The sequence below is a fragment of the Argiope bruennichi genome, chromosome 2 (genome assembly GCF_947563725.1).
Source record: "Argiope bruennichi chromosome 2, qqArgBrue1.1, whole genome shotgun sequence".
Classification (NCBI taxonomy): domain Eukaryota; kingdom Metazoa; phylum Arthropoda; class Arachnida; order Araneae; family Araneidae; genus Argiope; species Argiope bruennichi.
Window position 1 is genome coordinate 35,473,037 of NC_079152.1, and position 24,105 is coordinate 35,497,141.

At 31.8% G+C, this 24,105-nt stretch overlaps 1 protein-coding gene across 5 annotated transcripts in view; it reads right to left on the reverse strand.

Moving 5' to 3' along the window:
- Positions 1 to 2,696: 2,696 nt before the first annotated feature.
- The window catches only part of LOC129958118 (protein artichoke-like), a 433,828-nt gene continuing 412,419 nt past the window's right edge, over positions 2,697 to 24,105 (reverse strand). For all 5 annotated transcript variants that reach the window (XM_056070331.1, XM_056070317.1, XM_056070339.1 and 2 more), the window contains 3 exons: positions 17,426 to 20,761; positions 11,430 to 13,528; positions 2,697 to 3,092 (listed from right to left, as the gene is read on the reverse strand). In XM_056070331.1, coding sequence (XP_055926306.1) covers positions 12,819 to 13,528; positions 17,426 to 20,744 — 4,029 coding nt within the window. In that variant the 5' untranslated portion in view covers positions 20,745 to 20,761 and the 3' untranslated portion in view covers positions 2,697 to 3,092; positions 11,430 to 12,818. The remainder of the gene's footprint in view (positions 3,093 to 11,429; positions 13,529 to 17,425; positions 20,762 to 24,105) is intronic.

Genomic DNA, 24,105 nt, shown 5'->3' on the forward strand with positions numbered 1-24,105 from the left:
TCTAGAAAGCCTTAAAATAATTACACCAATTTTAATTATTAAAAATGTAAAAAAATTTAACCGAGTGGAAGCGGTACATACGCGTATTGAACAAAAGTGTAGAACAGAAAACATTTAAAAGTGATTTGTTCCTCTTATAATTTCTATAAAATGTTGCACTTTCTTATTTGAATTTATCAGGTTTCCTAGAATATTCAAACTTCTTTTCAGTGGAAAATTTAATTTTCGCTACTATTTTCTACTTACTTTCATTCAATTTTCATTAACGTGCGTGCTTATTTTCATGAATAATATTTTATCGGCGGCCTTTCCTTCATTATCACGAGCAATGAGATACAGCTCTACTATTACTAATCCACGCGAAAATCCACTTCCGTCGAGAGTGAATCTCGATTCTTTTTCTGACTCCAAAAATCATATTGAAAAGATCGAAAGAAACAAGGAAAAATGATTTTTCCCGAAAGCGTTCTTCGGTTCCCCCAATGAAAGAATTCACTTCCCGCGCTTTAGCGAGAAAAATATTCAAATAACCTTTGTGCCGAATTAATTTTACGCCGAACGAGATGTTTTTAAAATGTCGAATCTTTATTAGTTTTAGGAGGAGAGTTTAGACATGTGATCAAGGGAGATTTTTGTTGTTCATAAATTGTTTAATATTTCATACATGTTCGTAATTTGTAATCTATGAAGAATGTCTTTAAAACTATGCGAAAACTTTCTAGAAATGAAACCAGATTCTTAAAGCTTTTTTTTTCTTACTTTTCATTATTCGTGCTGGTAATTCTAAAGCTGTGTTCCAAAACCTGTCATATTTACAAATCTAGAATCGCTCTAGAGGGTGAAATATAAGAATGTGAAATTTGATTTTTTTCCAATTTCTTTTCATACCTCAGAATTAAGCATTTTATATTGAAAAAAAAATAAATAAAAGATTTGACTTGGATATAATTTTTATTCCGAAGTGAAAAAAAATTAAGTTTTTGAATCTATAAAAATACTTTTAATGAATAATCTATTTCTGAAAATCTAAAATAGCTAACCTCCGAGAGTGGAAAATATTCACATTTCATTAGATAAAAAGTAATAGATTTGAAAAAGGAAAAGAAGGTAGAAAAGTTTTAGTGGAATTTGGAACAAAAAAAAAGCCCTTTCTACCCAGATTCTTTGATTTATCTGAGCTTTAAATAGTGGTTTAGAAATGACATGTTGATATTCATTCGTTAAATAATATCATTTCTTATTTGTTTCTCAATCCTCTCATCAATAATTTCGATTTGTAATTTGGTGATTGCAATTGTACTGATAAAAATTTTTAAGATATTAAATATCAAGTGGAAAGGCAGAATTTTTTTGTTAAATTTTTAATAAGTCACTTTAATGTATTTAAGATAAATGTATGCCGATATATTATTAGTTCCATTCGTGTGCTTTATATTCACAATGTCTACTATTTTCTCGAAAAAATTTAAATAAAAACTGGACTCATAATTTAAAAAAGTTTCCATTTTTCTTCTGCATCACCCTACCTCATAAAGTCACCACTAAATTTATTTTAATAATACTGATAATGAGATTTATGGAAATTAATTTTTTTATGAGAGGAGTGTTGCTGAATTTAAATTTTATTCAATTTTTTCTTAGGAATATATCTCTGAATTCCAATATTTACCTTCGCAATATTTTCTGAGACTGAGCATTTTATTAGTCCTTGGCTACATAATTATCTTTTACAATTACAAACACTAATTTAGAATTCGTCCTCTTATTTTAAAATCTGTATTGTATTTAAGTCATTTATTCAGCAATATATATTTTTGATGTTAATTAATTTCAGAATGTCGATTTTGTATTTGTACCGGTGTAATGAAATTTTCAGCTTACTAGTATTTCTTGGAGATATCATTTTTATTATTTTTTAATAAGAACTGCCATTGTAATATTTAATAAAATGAAAAGAAAAATTATCTTAACCTTTTCAGATGATGACCGTTCCATCATATTTGAAAGATTCTACGAAAGAATAAAACATTTACTCAGTTCCTTTAACATTTGAAATCGGATCGTAATGTACTCCTAGTTGTCTAGACTACGATGAAGAGAGTCGCATATTCGAGACACTATTTTAGGAAAGATCTGTCATTTAAATGGATCTTGTTTGTTTGAAATATTATGTGAATTAAATGGTCTCACCGCTGCAAGTCGGAAGTTTTCAGAGAGGTTCTTGTTGTTCTTGACATCTGACAACTATTCAAAATTTAAGATCTGTCCCAAAATAAATTACACGTCAATTTAAAATTCGATGTCAACTAGGCTAAGTTAACTTTATTTTTTAAAAGGCGTATAAATGTGAAAATTTCACACAGTAAAAGAAATATTTTTCCTCAGAGCTTCATTCTCAAAAAAAGTAAATCAATTAGTAAAGTTTTTAATTGTTGGTTATGGAATAAAAAGAGCAAATTTTTTTTAATATGTAGTAAACTTTTTAAAAATCAGTCTTGTTTGTTTTGTTTTGAGAGGAATAAACTTTTTCCCTTCATTTTATTACTATATATGTAAAATGTTGATGGATTTTTATGTTGTTGGCTAGTATTTTTTTCTGTTTTTTTGTTTTCCTTTGAATATATGGAAGAATTGTATTTCTTAAAGAAGCGGAATTTTGGGGTTCCAAAATCCCTTTCAAGAAAAAAAAGCAGACATACGAATAAAAATCCAATACTTATTAGAGTTTCACGTTACACTATATGAGACTCAGTCTGTGAAATTCCAGATTCAAACATACAGTATCTAGACAGGTGCATTTCTTTTTCTCTAGATTCTCAACGGTTGTTCGAGATAACAACTTCTTTCGTGAAAGAATGTTCTTTTGCAATCATCCTAGGGATATTCCTACTTTAAAGTTTTTGGCACACGCTTTTTATGCATCTGCAAAGAAGAAAATCTGGCCTTTCCATGAAAATACACTGAGTAGAAGAAAATATAGACAAGCCGCTCCCACTGGTGGATATTCCTTAGAGTTCTGCTTCATTTATCCTGATCATGATCACGCAAGTGAACTTGGGATTCCCTTTGGAGCAAGTTGATCGTGGATTATCCTATTAAAAGAAGAAAATAAAAGACTGAAAAGAAATGCAAGTTATGGCTTTGTAACATAATAAATATACATTTTCATGAAGATAAATTGAAATAAAAGCCAGTTAAAATACCATGGAATAATCAGGGTTAATGATCTGTGAAAGAGAGATCCATCAAATGCTGTCAGCAAAGAGTTCTTTTTGTAAAGCAGAGCAACTCTTATGCTTCAAACTCTTATTTATTACAGAATTAAATATTCCAAATTCTCAAATGTTCTTTAAAAGAATATGGTGCATTCTCATTGAGTTAGCAGCAATACATAAGGGTTGATGGGCGGGAAGAAATATTAACCTTCCATTGGGCGCAACTAATCTGTGAGATGAAGTCACATTAATTGATTATTCATATATACTCAAATACTCATACTAAATATACTCAAATGAAAGTGAAAAAAATTTTTAATATGTATTTTTTAACATACATTCAAAAATTGCATTAATTGAGTAACATTAATCTCTTAGATGAATTGCGCCCGATCGTGTTAGGATTTGCATTGCGCCCGAAGGAAGGTTAAAGAATGTAACATTCACTGAAATCCACTGCTTCTACGCAATCTTAAGAATCGTGAATAACTAAGGGAATGTCATATAATTTTTAAAACAATTGTAAATTTTTTCATAGCACTTTTCAATTACAGTAATTTCGTTCTTCTTTCCCAAAGACGGTATTTTTGATTATTCATAAATGCTGTAAATATTAGCAATTAAAAAAAATGCCGATATATATATATATATATATTTTTCAAAAACAGTAAAGTCGTTTAAGAGAAAGTCTTCAAATGATATGCTATCAATCTCATCTCAAAATACAATAGACTTGCATCATTGGGTGGTATATATAAAGTATAAGTACGCTTTTAATAAGATTCTTCCACCATATTAATAAAGAGTGTACAAAAATTAATGTAATATTTGAATTAGCCAATTAGTAAATTGTTAGCAATCCTATTAAAACCCCCATTTGATAGCTTCTAATTTCTGGTTAGTAAAATTGGAACTTTACACGATAGAACTACGTGTTTTCATTGTTGAACAGTATTTCAAAAATAATGAGTTTGGCGACTATAGTTCGAAAATTTGTGAATTAGTCCCCACCATCGGATTTATTTTTATGGAGTTATTTGAAGCCAAAGGTCTCTACCAACAAACCCACATTGAAAGAGGAAATTCAACACTGCATCAACGAAATTCAGCCACATTTATGCAAAATAGTAATGAAAAATATCGACAAAAGTGTGCGTAGATGCCAGCAAACCATGGAGGCCATTTGTCCTATATGTTATTTATTTTTGCCCTGTATGTTACTTGCTCTTAACGATTCAATAAAAATATAACAATTTAAAGAAAAAAAGACTTTTTTTTATTTAATTCAAATCTTGCGTTGACACGTTGTTCTATCGCGTAACGCTAAATTTTTAACTAACAATAAACTATCCGCTGTCAAATGGTTTTTTTTAATGAGGTTGCCAACTTTTTACTACACAAATGGTGGCAAATTACACTCTTGCATTAATTTTGGGGCACTCTTTATATAGTAATTTTACTGAGTTATGCAATACTTATTTAAAATAACATTAATTTTGAAACTTTTTGGCATAGTTATTATAATAAAACTTTGATTGCAACAATCATTCATGTTAAAATAATTATATATACCGAGTGTCCCATAAATTTGTAAATACTTTAAAATTTCATAAAAATTGAAGGACTGGGTATATTTGAATGCGGTTTGCGAAACTATTATTCTCATGAAGGGGAATTTTTTTGATACAGAAAAAAAAATAATTCAAAAATTTGTCAATAGAGGGTGCTGCACACAAGCAAATCAATGGAAATATGCAAATTAAAGTCTTATGAAAGGGAGAGTGAGCGATTGACACATCATTTCTAAAGGTTTGCATAAGGTTCGTATTAAGATGTTGACACTGGTGGATAAAGCATTATTGATAAAGTTGTTTTATGTCAGCAACGAATCGGCGGCTGAAGCCTTACGAAAGTTTAGGACCCAGAAAAGATTGAAGAAAGGTTCAGGTCCGATCACTCCTGCTGGACTTGTTTCCCTAGTACGCCGTTTCGAAAAAACTGGAATTGTGTCATCGGCCACGCAGTGGTGCACCTCGTTTAACAACAGTCCGTATCCCCGATGTCTCTTCGCAAATGGACACGCTAAGGGAACAGTCTACAAGTGCAGTCAGTAGCGCACGAGAAGTGGCACGAATAACTGGTATACCAAAGACTTTCGTGTGCCGTATCCTTCATGGTGTATTGCAATTGTACCCATACAAATTGCAATCGCTACATCAGCTCTTACCAAATGATACAGCTAAGAGATTTGAATTCTCAAATTGGGCTTTGGCGAAAATTGAAGATGATCCGCGATGGCTGTTGAAAATATTGTGGACAGATGAGGCTCATTTTGCTTTGCATGGAGCAGTTAATACCCATAACTGTAGAATATGGGCACATGAGAATCCACATGCTTACAATGAGAAGCCCCTGCATTCACTACGGGTTACTGTTTGGTGTTGTTTCACTGCATCCATTATTGTAGGCCCTTTTTTCTTTGAAAAGCCCTGTAAAAAGCAGGATGGAAGACATGTTCAGTTAATGGAACAAGTTACTTGGAAATATTACAGAAGGAAGTGATACCGTCCTTATTGGAACACGATGTCCTTGACGCAGTGACATTCATGCAAGACGGGGCACCTCCTCACATCGACACCGAAGTGAAGGTATTTTTGAGAAGAACTTTTACTGAAGAACGGATAATCAGCCGTCACTTTACATATGAATGGCCCCCACGATCACCAGATTTAACACCCCTTGATTTTTGCCTATGGGGTTACCTTAAGTCTCGGGTGTACCGCCATAGGCCAACTTCGTTAGTGCAGCTAAAGGAAGCCATTCCTCACGAAATCTCATGCATTCATCCGGATATGCTGTCTGATGCAGTTACCAGTGTTGTCTCCCGCTTCCAAACTGTTATTTGTGGTAATGGCGTACACATAGAACTACTGTAGTACTGGTGTGATAAGCATGTAAACAATTGCTTGCATGCAAATAAAAGTATTTTTCCAGTAGAATTGTGTGTTTTGCTTGTGTTTAGCGCCCTCTATCGACAAACTTTTGAACTATTTCTTTTTTTTTTTTGTATGAAAAAAAATCCTCCTTCATGAGAATAACAGTTTCGCAAACCGCATTAAAATATACTCATTCCTTCAATTTTTATGAATTTTTAAAGTATTTACAAATTTATGGGACACCCGGTACATATATTATTTCTTTTTCTCAATAAATGGTATCGTAAATGATAATGAAATTTTATAGTTATCTGATGTATTGAGATATTTTAAATATTTATTTTACAATCTCTAATAACTGAAATAATTATTGATATTTTAGTAATTTTTTTCAATTTTTCTTTGTAGTTTAGTAACTTGAATGAAGACAAATACGTAACAACAAGAATGACTTACTGAAGAGATTACATTACCACTTTAGTATTTCAAATTTTACTACTACATAAGAAAAAGAATGTTCCGCTGAGATAAAGGTATGATTTTGGAAATTATTTGAATTTTTATTAAATAGAACTTCTTCCCCATCCAATCTAAAGAAGATAAAAACTTTATTCATTGATAAATTCATTAATCTACTTTTCTTTCAAATTTTGCAGGAAAAAAAAATTAAGCAGGATTTTTTTTTCTGTAAAAGATTTCCTATGATATCATTCATTCACATTTAATCTGGATTTAAATGATCGTGTAATAGGATTCGGAGCATTAATAAAACTCGGTATTAAAGTTATTTTCTCCATTTTTAAGAAACTTAAATGTTATCTGCTGCTTTACTCAATTTGTCATTATTAAACGCAACGAAATGATTCTTCTTTCCCAAACCTTTCATTCAAATCACGTGAATTCCCGGCGGTGTAAAATATCATGAATGAGAAAAAGATGGTGAGAGGAATATGTAGAAAGAGCAGAATAAAGTTTTCTTTCTGCAAAGTTATCTTGCTTTCGTTTGGAATCTTCCCAAAAAAACAACCATTAATATTTGTTGGCATCTTAACTTGAAGGGAGAAAAAAAAAAAAAAGTCGTGGAAGGATGACTGAACTAGTTTTGGGGAAAATGTTTTTATTTCCACTCGAAAAACTAAATTTTTGCTTGGTTTCAATTTTACTTCTTTCTCTTTGCGCACGGCAGAAGTGCAAGTATAGTTTTTGAGAAGCTCGAATAATGGCATTAAAAGTTTAGGAAAGTTAAGTTTCAGCACTCTCTTTTGTTATTCAAATGCCTTTCTTTTCATCTTAAAGTTTTAAGATGAAGCGAAGCTTTATAAAAATAAAATGTCTGAAATAATGCCTCTGTGGTCTCAGGACACTTTACTTAAAGCTTTTACTTCGGTCAATTTTTGCTTTCTATCTACAGTATGAAAAGACACAGTACTCAGAAATACTCATGCATACTTAACCTACATTCAGTATAGTCAAATAGTTATAGATAGTTAAAATAGTAAGTAGTTAGTTAATGCACTAAGTAAATCCTTTCCTTTTGATACTAACCCTTAACTGGGGAGGTGGAATTTTAGGACTTAACTGAGGAGGTGCGGTCTACGAGACCGCATTTCATTTACACTTAAATTGAATTTTCTAATGAATGTATTAGTATGTAAATCTGCCAACGTATTTTACAGATATTTTTCTTGATATATAGATATGTTTTAGAAATTTTTCAAAATATATTATCATTGAAAAAAGTAAATGCGTTGGAACATACATTTTCTTTCCAAATTACATGTTACAATAAACAATATTCTTGAAAAAGCATATTACTTTTTACTTTTTAAATCATATTTATTTTTACAGTATATAATGTAAAATTCAACAATTATATGAAAAATAAAAAAAAAATGACAATGAGTAAAATTGACTCTTTTTTTTATCGGCTTGTGTGACTTTCATAGCACGATTTTCTAGGGCATTTTAAACATACAGGTTAAAAACTAGTATAAAAATCAACCTTTAAATTCTGTGTGTATATATATATATATATATATCTTGGTATATTAATATATTTTATAAATTTTTCAAGATACATTATCACTATAAAAATTAATTATATTTGAACATACATATCAAAATCAGTTGAATGCGAACTTTCATCGAAAAACTCTTCTGTACAATTATCCTTATCACTAAAATCACTTTATACTTCATTTAAAAAGGTCTGGAGCACTGCTTCATAATAGGATCAGTAAACTGGATGATATTTCGGGGCCCAAGTTTTAGCGCCATCTGCTAAGCCTTGTTTATCACTGGGACACTAACAGGGAGATGCGGTCTTAGAGACCTCGCTCGAATAAATAACCGAATTATTTTAAAAAGCATCTGCTGAAATCGGTTGAAAAAGTGCACGTGTATTCAAGGTCATAAAACAGGAAGCTACAGGGTCAATCCATTCAATTGAGCTAAAAATAGAATAGAGGGGTGACAGAAAATCCATCGCTCACGGTCTCACAGACCACACGTCCCCAGTTAAGGGTTAATATTAATTGCATATATATTAATTTCAGTTTTTCGTCCTAAATCATATATTAAGAAAAATAATTATAAAGTCCCTATTTTTATTTATGTTTAATATATTTTTTAAAACTTTTGTTAAATTACAGATAATACAAAAAAATGTATTGTTAAAGTTCAGAAAAGCAGTTAAATATATTTTTATTTCAAGGTAAATCTTTAAGTTATATGTATGAAATATCCTTTTACAATCAGGGTTGCGGTGGCCTAATGGTAAGGTCTCGATTTGTGAGCCGTAGGGTTTCAGGTTCGTGACCCGATTCCACCGAATGACCGTCGTGTAAGGGGGTCTGTTGAACGTTAAATCCGTCAGACCAAACGTCCTCCCGCTGGTGTGGTGCTGTGTGGAGAGGAGGGTGTCAGCTCAGGTGTCGTCCTCGTCATCTGACCTCGGTTCAAAATTACGAGGTCCGTCCCAAAATAGCTCTAGTGTTGCTTCACAACTGGACGTTAATATAACTAAACTAAACTAAACTCATTTTAAATCAACAAAATTCGTATTTTTCTTAACAAAGTTGCAGTGTATAATCAAATTTTCAAGCTATTTTACAATTATTCTAATGTCATACTGAGTTTTAGTCATTCTACATCTACCTTTCTTTGAGAAAGAAAAATATAAAACTTTGGTTCAAATCGTTCATTTCCTGGTCTGAAATGCATATTTTGTAAGGCGAAAGGGAGAATTTTCCTAAGTAGAGTGTGATATGTTAAAATCAATCTCTGTAAATAATTTCTTTGTATATTTTAATCTAAACAGATCACCACTTTATATTTAACGATTGCTTCTACATTTCTACACAGCATCATAGGAAGGTTATGTGATGCTAAGGATTTGATAAGTTTATTTCGTCTCTAGTTATTACACATTAGTACACAGCCTTAGTAACTATCACCTAGGACAGAGGCTTAACAATAAGGCAATAAAATCAGAAGGGACCCATGGTGTTAAGGATTCATAATCGCATAATACTTCCTGCTTCATTCAGAAAACTGGCATTCCTTTATAAATAAAATAATTTTATTTAACCTGAGAGAATTTTAATTCATAATGTGTTGCTAAATCATTTGCCTTCCCTATTGTATGCTGCATTTATGCCTGTCACATAATGTTCTTATTGTGAATTTAGCATTACTAAGTATCAAAATACTTTGTCTTTGGACGGAATTTTTTTGTATCAGCATCAAATCTTATAAAAAAAATCAATAGTCGACATATTTTTCAATAAAAATGGTGTACAAAACTGCAATATTCAAATACAAATTTTTAGATTTAATTCAAATACAAATTTTTAGATTTATATTTTATTACTTAATTATTTGTACAGAATTATTTTTTCGAAGTATGAGGAAAAAAAATATAGGGAATGATACCATGTGCTCACAGTTAAGACATGACAGTTAAAAACGCTGGGCAGATACTGAGCCTTAAGTTTCCTTCGCATATGCAGAGACTTATGAGGTCATAGCCTCAACTACTTCCTGTTTAATAAATAATTCAACAAACATGTGTATTGTGCCCTCATATTTGTTCTTCGTTCAGTCTCGAAAAACTTGGAGCTCTTCCTTTGCGAGCAGTGAGGCTTAACTGCTTGCAAAGGATCATGGATCATAGACCATAGATTTAAGTCATAGTTCTGTTCAAAATCATAGACTTAAATCTAGGATTCATCGAATATTGCGATCATTTTCAAGAAGGTTTTATTATTTTCAGAACATTCAAGAAGATCGAGAATAGCAAAAATTGGAATTCTTTTTTTAATCTGAAGAAAGCAGTTTTAGCACAATTCTGGCAGAAACGCATTTTACACTAAATCTCTGCTCTGAGCGGATTGAAATTTTATTTATTTAATTATATGGTTTTAAAATTCTCATCTATCTTTGTAAAATACCTAATTAATTTATTATACTTCCATAAATTTGGATTATATATAATATATATACATATATATATATATATATGTGTGTGTGTGTGTGTGTGTGTGTGTGTGTGTGTGTGTGTGTGTGTGTGTAATGATATTTTTAAATCTAATTTAAATAATACACTTCCATATTTGTATATTAATTTAGATCATATTAACTTCATTTTAAAATGGTCTCTAATTTCCTGATACAGTTTCATATTTTATTTAATTAATGCTACAAGTACTCTATACAACTGTAAATTTTAACAGGTTCTCATGCTCCGAGTAAACGGCCTTAAGTCTTAAGTGCTTAATACATTCTTTCAAAGATACCTAAATTTTCCTATCCTAAATCGACATGGATCAAAGTCTTATTGAAAAAACTGTTGAAGGGAAATTTTCGCTCTCTTTCCCTCTTGTATCGCGATGCAAACGTATTTCTTAACGTATTTCTTATAAAACGTATTTCTTAACACTTATTCTTGTGCATAAATTACGCCGGGATAGAATAAATCAAAGTTAAAATTTTGAAATTTTTCTTCTATTCGGCCACAAATTTGCTAAAATGTATGTTTTACATTAATTTCACATTTATTTTAATATTTAGGAAATAGAGAGGAGGAATTTAAATAATGGCAGCATTTTCATGAAATTATCAAATTATTGAAGATAATGTAGAATATGCATTTATATAAAGAGAAATGTCTATTATATATAATGATATAAATATTAAATATTCATTTGGAAAATGATGAAAAATATTTCATTAATTTCACTTTTACAAAATGAAAGAAAATAAAAATATGATAACTAACCTATTTTCAGATCTCCATTTATTGATTTACAATGGCCTCATACAAGAACGTGTCAACCTTCTTCAAAGATCCTGAAACTTGTATTTTAAAAAAGTGAAATATACACATCCATATATATATACAGAGAGTGCGAACTTGATTAAGTGTCCGAGGTCTGAGATCCTGCGCCATTATAAATTCACCAATTCACCTGCAGCAGAATGACACAGAAATCCGAGCGTCCGAAGCAGGAAATATGTACAGTCTTGCCTCTTGAAAGTTCCCTCGAGAGTTTGTAGAGCTTCTTGACAAATGTAACTGTCTGATTGTTGCCCTCTGCAGATTATCTGCGGCCCTCATTAGTCTAGGCCCTGAAAAGAGCAGAGGGCCACTGTTCATTATGGCAAACTGCTGCTCGTCTTGCACGAATTTCGCCAGTTTTAGAAGATTAGCCCGTCAAAAGAGTTCCTCTCTGACGATAATTGTGTGCGGAGCGCTGGAGTGGATCAGTGCTCGCTTCGATGACACTAGTATTTACACGATGAATGGTTTGCCTCTGATAGAAACGGGAAGCACTTTCGCATTAGTGTAAAAGTATCACTTAAAAGGAGAATAGTTTGTCCATTGGGTCCTTTATATAAAAGTACAAATCATGTAACGGAATTAGAAAAAAAATGCTTTTTTGATCAAAAAAGAATGTAAGACTAAATATGGAATTGCAATAAAAAAAAGGTGGTTCTTTTTTTATGGTGAAGTAGTGCATTGTAAGCATCTTCTTGAATATAATGTTCATAACATTTGTGTGAGAATTGAATAATCCAATAGAATTATCTCGGTCTATTCCCAAAGATTCATTGACAGATGATGGAAGAATAGTTTTCAATGCTAGAGTGGTAAGAGGTGGTATTTTTTTATTCCCTTTTTGGAATTTTGAAAATTAAGATTTTTAGGGAAAACATCACTTATCTTCCATTTTATCAAAAGAGTCTTGCCAATATCACTTTCATCAAATTAGACTTAAAAAATGAATTCATGAAAAAAGTAATGTATAATCAAATGATATTTTTCTGGAAAAAAAGTATTTCCCCCTTCTTTTAGGGAATATTCACTTTTAAAACATGTAAGAGAAAGTTAAAGCATTGGTTACAGAAATAACTTGAAATTGTAGGTATTTAGGGACACGTCCCATAATTTTCAAACAAAATTCTACGAAATAAAATAAAAACGTTTCATTATATATCCTTATGATAGATGAATATCCAAATGAAATAATCATTAGCAAGAAAAGTATCATAGGGAATTTCCTCTTAATTCTTTTTGCAAAAATTCTAGAAAGACTATCTCTCACTGCACTTTCCTTTGAAAGACAAGGAAATGAGATGTGTTCCAAATTCAGCTGAAACGAATAGATCACGAATACACCCCTTCTGAGGATTGTATTGAGAAATGACGGTACGATATGTACTCTTGTGGTACATCATTCTTCACTGGCCTACGTCTCCTGCGCCGAAACTTTAAGGCTGTGAGCAGGATGGAAAGAGTGAGAACCAAGGCAGCGCTGATGCTGCTGCCTAAAATGATGCCTAAAGTGGACAAGGTTATTTTAGTCTTATCGGTTTTTGCAAGTGTCCTGATCTGGAGGCACTTCCTGTTGTTTGCAGTCATTTCAGTAGTCCTTTCGTTTTCGGTGACGTAAGGTGTAGGTTTGTTTCCATACATTCTTAGGTATTTGCCTGTCGCTGTCACGCAGACGGTGTACCATGTTTCTGGCACTAAATCTTCCAGATCGTGACGTCTTGCGGTAGCTTGGAGGTTAGCTAAAACCACTGGGGTTCGAGACGCTGTAATGTGGTGCGTTACAGTGAATCCTCCAATGAGAGTCCCGTTCTGGACTTCCCATGTAATGGTCAAGTGATTGGAATCCAATCTTTGGACTTCTAGATCCGACAGTAAAGGTGATGGACAGATATCAGATGGATGCAAAGTAAGGATGGAATGGTCACGAAGTTTCTCCGGGTGTACGCATACCAGTGGGCTTTCTTCTTGATTGATAAGCCTCCCGTGCTCTTGCAGCCACTCCCACAGACTAAGCATCAAGCAGTCACATTGGAATGGGTTACCTATTTAAAAATAAAATTATAGTGTGAGATAATGGTTTGAAATCAAGTTAAAGTATTCAATTCTGATTTTGGCGACATATAAATATATCACATGATTTAAATTATAGGAATAATTCCTTTGTTAAGTTAATAAATATAACTCATATCAAAACAAACATTCAAAATTCTAATATTTTAGATTAATACAAATAGTTGCAGTTTTTAAAAAAAGGAAATAAAAATTTGAAATTATAAAGTCCTGAAAGCAAAGTTTTCACATCCTGAATTTTTTTCAAACAAGTTCAAAATTTGAAAATAGGAAGTTGTAGAAAATTCGAACATTTAATCTGAAACTTCGTGCCATGATAATATTTTAGGTTTAATTTGTCTACCTTATCTTAGTTTGGTTTGATTACATCTACTATTGAATTCTATACATAGTGATTTTTATTACATAAAATTTTCAGAAAGAACAACTGCTGAAGTCATTGTAATTAATTAAAACTAAAGTGAAAGATCAGCTTTATAGCTAATGTTTAATGGGAAAAAATTATCATAGCATTAACACATTCTATGGGTGGAAGATTTTATGAAACAAATAAAATGAGTTTGAATTTTATTATAACAATAAAAAGCACTCTTATAAATTGTATTAAAATTAAAGAAACATTGCACGAAAACAAAAATGGGAACACAGTAAAGTTAAATTAGCGTGAGCTTTGAATTCATCATTAAAGCTAAGCATTAAAATTTCAGTTAAGCTTTGATTTTAAAAAAAATGGAAAGAATATTTAGGATCTACTACCCAAGAAATAACTACGTGCCAAATTTGATAGTTCTTAGTTCAATACTCTGTATTGTTGAGCTCTTTGAGGAATTTTCGGATAACGTAGTTATAAGTGGCATACCAACCTAAAAAAATTTTCCTTCCGTATGTCTTTTAGAAAATGCGACATTTTACCAAGATCGTTCGATATTTTACAACTACAAGAGGTCATGAGAAGCAGATAATCTAATCTATTCACATAACTATAATTTGGATATTTATTTGAAACTATTTGGAGGCAACCCATTCTCTACTTATTTATATCAATAATCTTTCTTTCCTTCTGGATAGTTCTTTTATTTCACTAATTGATTCAAATTTCCTCAATGAGGAATCAGGGTAATTCAACCAACTGACTCTCCGACCCGCCACGAAGGCACACGGATTTAAACCATAAAACTAAATGACCGGACGGCAGCAACAGCAACACTGGCGGAAACTGTGATTGAGTCCTTAGGGCAATCACCGGCCGCGGTACAACCCTCCCCGAAGGAAGTACGTCCCTTCATCGATGGGAGGAGTCAGATCCCCACCTATTTGTGTACCCTCCAGGGTGGCGAGATCCAACCACCATGCCGGAAGCATCTCATCCTCATTTCGAGGTGCCCCCTCTGAGGGTTGATGAATCAGGGTAAGAATATTATTTTCTATTGAAATTCTGCATTACTGAAAATATGACAAATTAAAATATAATAAATTTCTGGGGGGAAATATTTCTTCCAATTTTCTTCTTCCGCATATATAATAGAGAAAGGAGACTTTTCCATTGTTAATGTCGATTTTATAATTAGTATTATTTATAAAATAATTATTATGCCTTGAGAAATTTCATCTTTTCTCAGTAATATATAACTGAAGATACAATTTTTCTTCAGCAGCGGTACCATTGATTTAAAGGAAGCGGGATGATTTAAAAATTGCCAGATAAAAATACACCCAAAAGTATTTTATTGATAGAATCTTTCTTTAATGTTATATTTCTGCATTTAATGGGGAAAAAGTGAGATTTAGCTACATTTTGTATGCTATCTAAATAAATTATAATTTGACATACAACCTTGATACTAACATCACTATGCTGATCAATGTGTTACATGACAGTCATCAAAAATAAATTTTATATTGGAATTTTAATAGCAGCAATTCCTGTGAAATTACTGAAAAGTAAAATTCAAATCCTAATTTTGACTGCATTTCTGAATTTACAATACTGTGTTGGAAAGCCTTTTTAGTTGCAGTTTCTTTCATTCTTTTACATTTTTATAGTTAGTTACACAGTGTAATAAAAAAAGAAAATGGCAGATAAAAGTTTTCCTTATATAACAGGTTAAGTCTACTGGGAATAGACAGATATGGAGGAAAAAAAAAGATTCCATTATGACAGTCAGTTCTCGCCGCTCTGAGGAACATTACAATTGTGTAGGGATGGGTTATCCCCCTCTCCCTCCTATGAAGAGGGATTATTATCTCCGGTGATAACTCTTAGGAACTGAACCATAATTCTCACTTCATGACTGCTCTCTCCCCAAAATCATTCAATAAATCCATATACCTTCGAGAAGAGCCTATTCAATTCTGTTGTTGTCATTGTTACTTGTGCACTTGTCATAGACAAACCCGCTGACGAAGTCAGCGATTTAAGCCGAGTTTGTGCAGTAGATTCTGAGGATAAAGGCCCCTGAGCACCCGAGGGCGGAAGCTTGACTTCTAGCTCATATGTAGGTGACATTCACACAATCGCTTGCACAACCACTTTTTACAGGAGAGCTCTTATCTGTGAGGTGTGTGAAAGAACACAGGGGGAAGGACGGCCAGATCACGGGGAAGACTCGCTTCTCCTAAGCCAGGAAGCCGTCACATATGTAATTCTTGCATGGTTAAATTTCTGTACAAAAGGAATTTACCTCCGACTGTCCGAGTTGTACTCTCCGAGTTGTACTGTCTCCGGTTATAACCCTTAGGACTCAACTCCTTACTGCTCTCTCCCCCAAATTATTTAATCAAATCCATATACCTTCGAGAAGAGCATATGTAATTTTTTCATGATTAAATGTCTGTACAAAAGGAATCAGTTTTTCCTATGACTGCCTAAAGGAAAAGCTTCCTAGTATTGTGGCAATGCTAAGATGAAACGGGTTTAAATTCAAAGAATTTCAATCAGAATACTTAAAATGTACATAAATGGAAGAAATTGCAGCTATCATGTATACAAATATGCAAAACAAGAGGGCAAATTATTTTTCCTTTTTTACAACTTCCTAATCAGAATAACGTAATATCTGATATAAATATTTATAATGCGTCAATGGTTGTGATTCCGTCCTCCGTTTATTTAAGAAAATATAATTTTTAGTTGAACACTAACAAATAAGAGTAACAAATTTTGTAAAATTCTAAAAAAAAATCTGTTTATAATACCTTAATTGATATCCATTATGATGCATTATTTCTTTTATGCGGATGTAAAGTTCAATTGACAGTTCATTTTACTCGTTTATTAAGTAGAAATTATGATTTTTGAGCAGGAAAATGAATTTTCTGTAAGAATGAAAATATTTTTCATAACTTTTTACTTTAATGAAAAACTTTAACTTTGATACTAATAAGGCTTCCTAATTTTCAATTATTTTAATCTCAATTAGTGACTTAATAAAAACTTCTATTAGTATATGTTCAATGATACTTGGTAACATCTGGATTTTACTTTTTTTACGATATTTTAAGAATAATTGGAAATTCTAGCTAACTTTTCCTACTCCAGGTTACCTTTCAGAATGATTTATAAGAATAAAATAAACGCTATCTCTGTGATCACTGCCCACAGTATATCGCATGATTTTAAACATAAAATTATGAGCTCTTTGTCATGATAACGAGCATTTTCAAACATTAAGTTATTTTACTAAATACTTTTCATCCTCTCTAAGAAGTTAATAGTTCAGATTTAAGATCGCATATTTAAGATATTTGCATCTAATAATCATACATAACAGCAATGATAGACTATTAAGAAGGGATGGAGTGAAAGATCAGAATAAAAAATAAGGGTCTTCAAAATTTACAAATTTTACTCAAATAATTTTTTTTCTTACCTGATAATTTCAGAGATGTCATCCTTACTTCCGCAGGTGCTAGAACATTGCTGCTTAAATGCATAATCTGATTGTGGCTAATATCCAATTCAGATAAAGAAGTGAGATTATCAAAAGCACTGGGGGAAATCCAAGTCATCTTGTTGGATCTAAGATTCAGAGATTTCATGTTGTACATTTTGTCGAAATTGTCACCATCAATCTTAACAAGCTTGTTATAAGACAAATCCAATTTGGAAAGGTGTTTGAGGTCTTCTCTGACAGATGGAAATTCGACAAGATTGTTATGGGTTAGATTTAGTATTTCGAGTCTCTTTAATCCAAAGAATCGCTCCTCCGGTAATATGTCTAGTTCATTATATCCAAGATCCAATTCGATTAGATGATTTAGAGGTTTGAAAGCACCAGGAGATACCTTGGCAATAAGATTATCCCTAAGTATCAAAGTGAGCAAGTCGGCAAACGTTAAAAAATCATGGGAAGCAATCATAGTAATATTGCTGTGACTGATATTCAAATGCTGAATTCTGTGAAATGTTTCAGACGATGTCATGTCCTCTCTAATGCGAAGACACGAATTTTCATCGAAGGACAGTACTTTCAGATTCGACAGTGGTGCGAATAGGACGGCATTCGGTACAAAAGAAAAGAAATTTTTGTCTAATTTTATTGTCTCTACTGAAGATAAAGAATCAAACACTCCAGCTGGAAGAACCATCAAAGAATTTCTAGACAGATCTAAATCAACCAATCTGGAAAGGTTATGGAATGCTTTCTTCTCAATGACTGATATACTGTTACCAGACAGATTCAATTTTCGCAAGATGGAATTATCACTGAATGCCATATTTGGAACTAATTTGAGCTTGTTTCTAGCAAGAGACAACAATTCAAGTTTGGGAAGCTTCCTGATTGCCGTTTTAGGAATAGAAAGAAGCTCATTGTTGTCTAAATAAAGATCGCGCAGAGACAGTAGACTGAACAACAATGCTGAATCCAGTTGTTTAATTATATTTCCAGATATTCTTAATGAATGTAGATCTGTCAGAGATTCAAATAAATATCCGTGTATTTTATCGGCACCAATATAATCTAAATTTAAATGAGTAAGACCGCTAAGACCTTGAAGTTCAATACCATCTCTATCAGTAAGATTGTTGTAACTTAAATCAAGGTGTTTCAGATTGCTAAGAAACGTAATTTTTACCGTAATCAATCTGTTGTTACTCAAATCTAATTTAGTCAAACTGGTCAAATGGCTAAATGTATTATCTTCTATGCTCTCGATCATTGCATTTGAGAGGGTCAGTTCTTCTAACATGTTGGCCCCTTCGAACATATATTTTCGAAGAACATAAATTTGGTTTTGAGAAAGGTGTAATATTCGGAGGCTTTGAAGGTCTTTAAAAGTGAGTGGTTCAATATCCATTATTTTATTATTAGATAAATATAATTCTTCAAGGTTTATGGCACCTGAAAATAAGTTGACATTCAAATGATTCAGATTATTAAATTCGAGATTTAAGTAATTGAGACGTTTCATGCTCGAAAACGTACTATCTTCAATAACTGAGATGGCATTGTGATCAAGATATAATTTTTGAACTTCTGTCAAATCCTGAAAAATATCTCTTTGAAGTTTCTTGATCTTGTTATTATCCATCCAAATAATTTCCATTTTATTGAGACCTTTAAGACTATTTTCATGCAAGACTGTTATTTCATTGTGATTAATTTGGAGTGATCGCAGGCTCGATGGATATCGGCTCAAAATGTCTCCCATTTCAATCAATTTATTCCCTTGCATGTTCAAGTGCTGGAGGTTAGCTAAACTCTGAAGGGCTTCCTTCTCGATCACTTCTACTCTGTTGAACTGAAGGTGAAGTTCTTGAAGATTTGGAAGAGAATAGAAACTTCCCTTCCTTATTCTTTTGAGCAAATTGTTCTGCAATCGAATATCCCGCAATTCAATCAATTCTTGGAATGTCCCTGGCTGAATGTCTGTTATTAAATTGTTATCCATTGACAGAGATCGTAATTCTCTATTGTTTTTAAAAAGCATGGGATGAATTTCTCTCAACTGATTAAATGAAAGTTGCAGTTGATACAGATTTTGCAGAGAATGAAACGATCCGAGATCAATTGAAGTGATTGCATTGTTGTGCAGAAATAAAACAGAAATCTGAGAACTGTTATACAACGTGTCATTTGTAATCTTTAAAATGTTGTTATTCGACAAAAAGACTTCCCTTAGTTGGGTTAAATTGTGAAATATTCCTCCCTCAATAGAGTGTAGATGATTGAAACTCAAATCAATCGTCCTTAGTTTGTGCAAAGGGCTCATGACGCGTGAGCTGAGTTTTACTATGCGGTTGTGACTCAAATCTAAATTTTCCAGTTCTCGCAAGTGAATGAACACCCTGTCATCTAAGCTGAAGAGCTGATTCATTTGGAGAGAAAGAACTGTCAGCCTCGGCATCGTGACGAAACTTCGATCGTGCAGCTCTTTCAGCCTGTTCGAATTCATGTCTAAGGTTTGCAAATCAGTGAAACGTGTGAACCCATCATCAAGTATGTCGTCTATAAAATTTTTGACCAATTTTAGAGTTTTCAGTTTCCTTAAGCGGCGGAGTGCTCCCAGAGGAAACCTAGAGAGTCTGTTATTAATCAGGATAAGTTCTTCGAGTGTGTTTTCTAGACCACCGAATGCATATTCAGATAGACTCTCTATCTGATTACCTTGCAGGTTAACTGTCTTGAGAGGTACACCGTAGAATGCATATCCTTCTACTTTCTGTATCTCATTGGAATCAAAATCGACAGAAGTGAGTACTTTCAAAATGCTCAATGCTTTTTGGGGTACATCTTTCAGTTTGCTGTTCACAATAGACAAACTGTCAAGACTGTCTTCAAGTCCTTCAAGTGCGTGCTCGTCGAGATTCTCAATAGAGGTGTAAGACATCAGCAGATGAGATATGGAAGCATTCACAAACACTTTGGGAGGAAATGTGGTGATGTTTTTATCCAGATGATAGATACCTAAGGATTTGATTGGAACACTGATCAACGAAAGGGTTGTCCGAATTTCCAAAATTCCTGTTGTTGGACACTCCAGAAACACTCCATCTTCGAATTGGTAGCACGGGCACCAAGGACTCTCGTCATACTTTGGACAGTCTTCCGCATCCGGAGATAACTGAGCGAGTGATTTGATGTCTGGTACTGCGTTTCCACTTGATATTGTACGGAGAACCACGACCGTCACCGCTAGAACCCAGAGCCAGAACTGACCAAAGAATAGGCCGACCGAGCATTTCATATCTCATCTCTTGACTCCTATAAGAAGAAAGAAAGTTTGTTAGAGATAATTTTGAATTTCAAGTAAAAATTGCTTTTAAATACGAAGTTATTAAGAATGGAAAAAATCGTCAATCTTGAAAATACGAGAAAATGGGTTTACAAATACTATGACCATGTCACCTAAATAAGATTTTTCAAAACTCAAATGTATAATATGCAATTTTAATGCATGTAGGGTTTCTCAAGAATTGATGGGAAAGTTCTGTTGCAAATAATCTTTGATTCAAGTATAATAAGTCAATAGAATCAATGTGAAAAGATTTAATATTCATTTTTTGGTAAACTTTAATAAGATTTAATTTTAAAGACAAGTCAGAAAAGTTCGTTTTCATCATTTGAAGTGAAAGTAAATTAAATTTCTTTAAAAGAATCGCTTTTAAATGTATTTTAATCAGTTTTTATTTTTATCACAAAATTATTTGATTTTATTTTTAGGAAAAAGGAATAATCAAAAGAACATATGAAATTCATGAATAGAATCTCAGTTTCATACATATATTGTACAATATTATACAATATTGCACATTATATTATGCAATAATGTTGTATGTAATGTAATGATGCAATGCAATAATATTGTACGCTAGCTATGAATATTTTTAATAATAAACATTTTTAAGTAAATTCAAAAAATAATTTACTACCTCCCCCCTCGAATAGTGTGCACCAGTGTGTAAAAAAATAGCCCAAATGCGTGTTTTGTGATTGCAAATTCACTGACTGATCAATACTGTATTTCAAAGCTAAAATTTCATAGGTTTCCATTTTAATATTTTATTACTACGTTTCGAAATGGTTTTATTTACAGTTTAAATAGACAAATTTTTTATTCATTCCAGGGTGTGTTGCTCTACAATTCTATGTTTTTTCAAATGGCTGTTTTTCAAAAACTTTTACGCTAAATAAACAAGTGAATATTTTCAAATACATGAACTGCAGTCAAAATATAATGATCTATTAAGCATTGCTTCCTAAGAAATATTACAGAATCAAGATGTTTGATAATCTAGCGAAAGAGTTTGCCTATAATTGCCCATCGCTTCACTTATTTCATGTGCCAAATGGATTATCAGACTGATAAATTATTTCTCCTGACAAATTTAAATGTTTGTTCATTCAGCATAGTTAATAAAAAAGTTTTTCTTATCTAAATTCATCGAATTTGATATATTAATATTATTTTACAGCATCTTTTGCAATTTGAATAACTTTAAGCTAATTTCAAATCAAACTAAAAACTGTAAATATTTGCTTTTTTCTTTGATTTTTTTTGTTGGTTAAATATGTTGAACTCTTGTATCTCTAGTGATTGTGAGAAACATTCTTAAAAGTCCCAAAATTAATTCTAAATATTTTTGTAAAATCTATTCGATTCAAAAAATTAGTGAAAAATTTCTTACTGTTTAAATTTTTTTTTTTCAATTTCTGGGATGCGAAATGTTATATTTCTGGTAAAGTTTCCTTGTCATATTCAAACTACTACACATTGTTTATTTAGCAATATTTCTAACTTATTTATCAAAATTAATATTATATAATTTCTTTTATCAAAGCATTTTGTATTGATTTATTAAATATACATTATTTATTAAAACCATTAAATATTAAAAATAAATATGTAATGTCATATTTTGAAAACTGAAGCTTACATTTTCTTGTTTCGAATTTTTGGATTAACCAATTTCTTACTCTGGTACTGCAAACATTAAATTAAACAAGTGATTCTTTTTACTTTAAAAGAAGCTATTTTGTTTCACAAAAGTATGCCAGTTTGATGCAAAATTACAAAAAATCTAAAAATGTTCTCTTATTTCACACTTTTAAATTAACTTAATTTTTAATTACTTTTTCAAGAAAATTCTGAAGACATTATTTTTGGTCAGTGATTCAATTCATATTCTTCTTCCTGGAAATCTGTCCCTACTTCAATGAAAGCTCTTTTCAGAGTAACTCAATGGAAGTCTTATCATGCATTTAAAGCTCTCAAAAACTTTCCGCGAATTGGATTTACATTTTCTACCTAAAAAAGTTTTCAGAACTTTATTTTTCTCTTGTGTGAAATATTTTATCTTCACATGCTTCTTTCCCCTTTTAAAATGCATTTCTTAATGTTATCTTGAGCACCGAATTCCCTTCGAGCCATTTTTAAAACTTTTTTTGATGTTCAGAAAAAAATGAATTGTCTTCAGTTGATTGCTTTTAAATAAGAAGGACAGATATTTTCAATACTGAGTTCTGGAGGCTAAAAGAAATACTTTGTTAAAGTTTTGACTAAAAAACTTTTATCAAAGGATTTTTTCCCCTTCTTAGAGTAATTTCAAATAATAGATCAAAAACAAGTAATCTTTTTAACAATTTCATTCCGATTTAAATTTTGCGTTTTTCTAGACAAGTTATATTATTCTATTTGAAGAATGAAATAAAATCAGACAATATGGTGCATTTTTTCTCTACTATAGGCAATTTAACACTTGCAAAAATAAACAGTAACAGAGCCAATATGTCTAACTTTTTTCATGTACGAATTATTGTGATAATAAGAATTGTGCTTGCTGAATAAAGATTATGGTTTTCAGCTGTATATTCCCTTCTAAAGAAATGAACGGAATACTTTTTATATTATAATTAAAAACGTCAAGTATGAACAATAAAAGAATATAACTTATATCTCTTATATTTTTACAAATAAATAGTAAAAGAGTAAATATTTCGAATTTACTTCATGTTAAATTATCATATCATTTCGGATTTTGTATGCTAAACCAAAACTGTAGCTTTCGATTGTACATCCTTTTTCCAAAAAAGGAAAGTTAAGCTTTTCAATTACAAAAATGTGTCATTTTTAATTGTAACTGTGAGATATAGAGTAAATGGCGATCTTCAAGATTAAAATAACTGGTATGAGATTAGTAATTACTGGAGCTAAGATCATATGGTAATTGCTGTAAATTGGCGATTTTACTGTAACAGTGCGATATTTTTCATATGCACTTCATTCATCAGTAGCGTCTTAACCACTTGTTGTAAAAATACGTCTCGTGCCTGTCAAGATACTTTTGTCACAGAATCGCCAAGGATGTGCTGCACACGTCAGTAGTCAATTGTCACAGAAGTAAAAATGTTCGCGACACGTTAAGGATTGTTTGCATGAATTTTCGACAATCAATCTTCATCCACAGTCTTAGGTCGAAAACTGAGTCATTTAGAGCATATAAATCTTTTTCTGATTTTTATAAGTTATTTGATACTTTGTGTGGCTTCGTTGAGAGCTACAGAGGATTGTTTTGGCAAGCGCACCTATGAATTCCTTCCATTGCAAG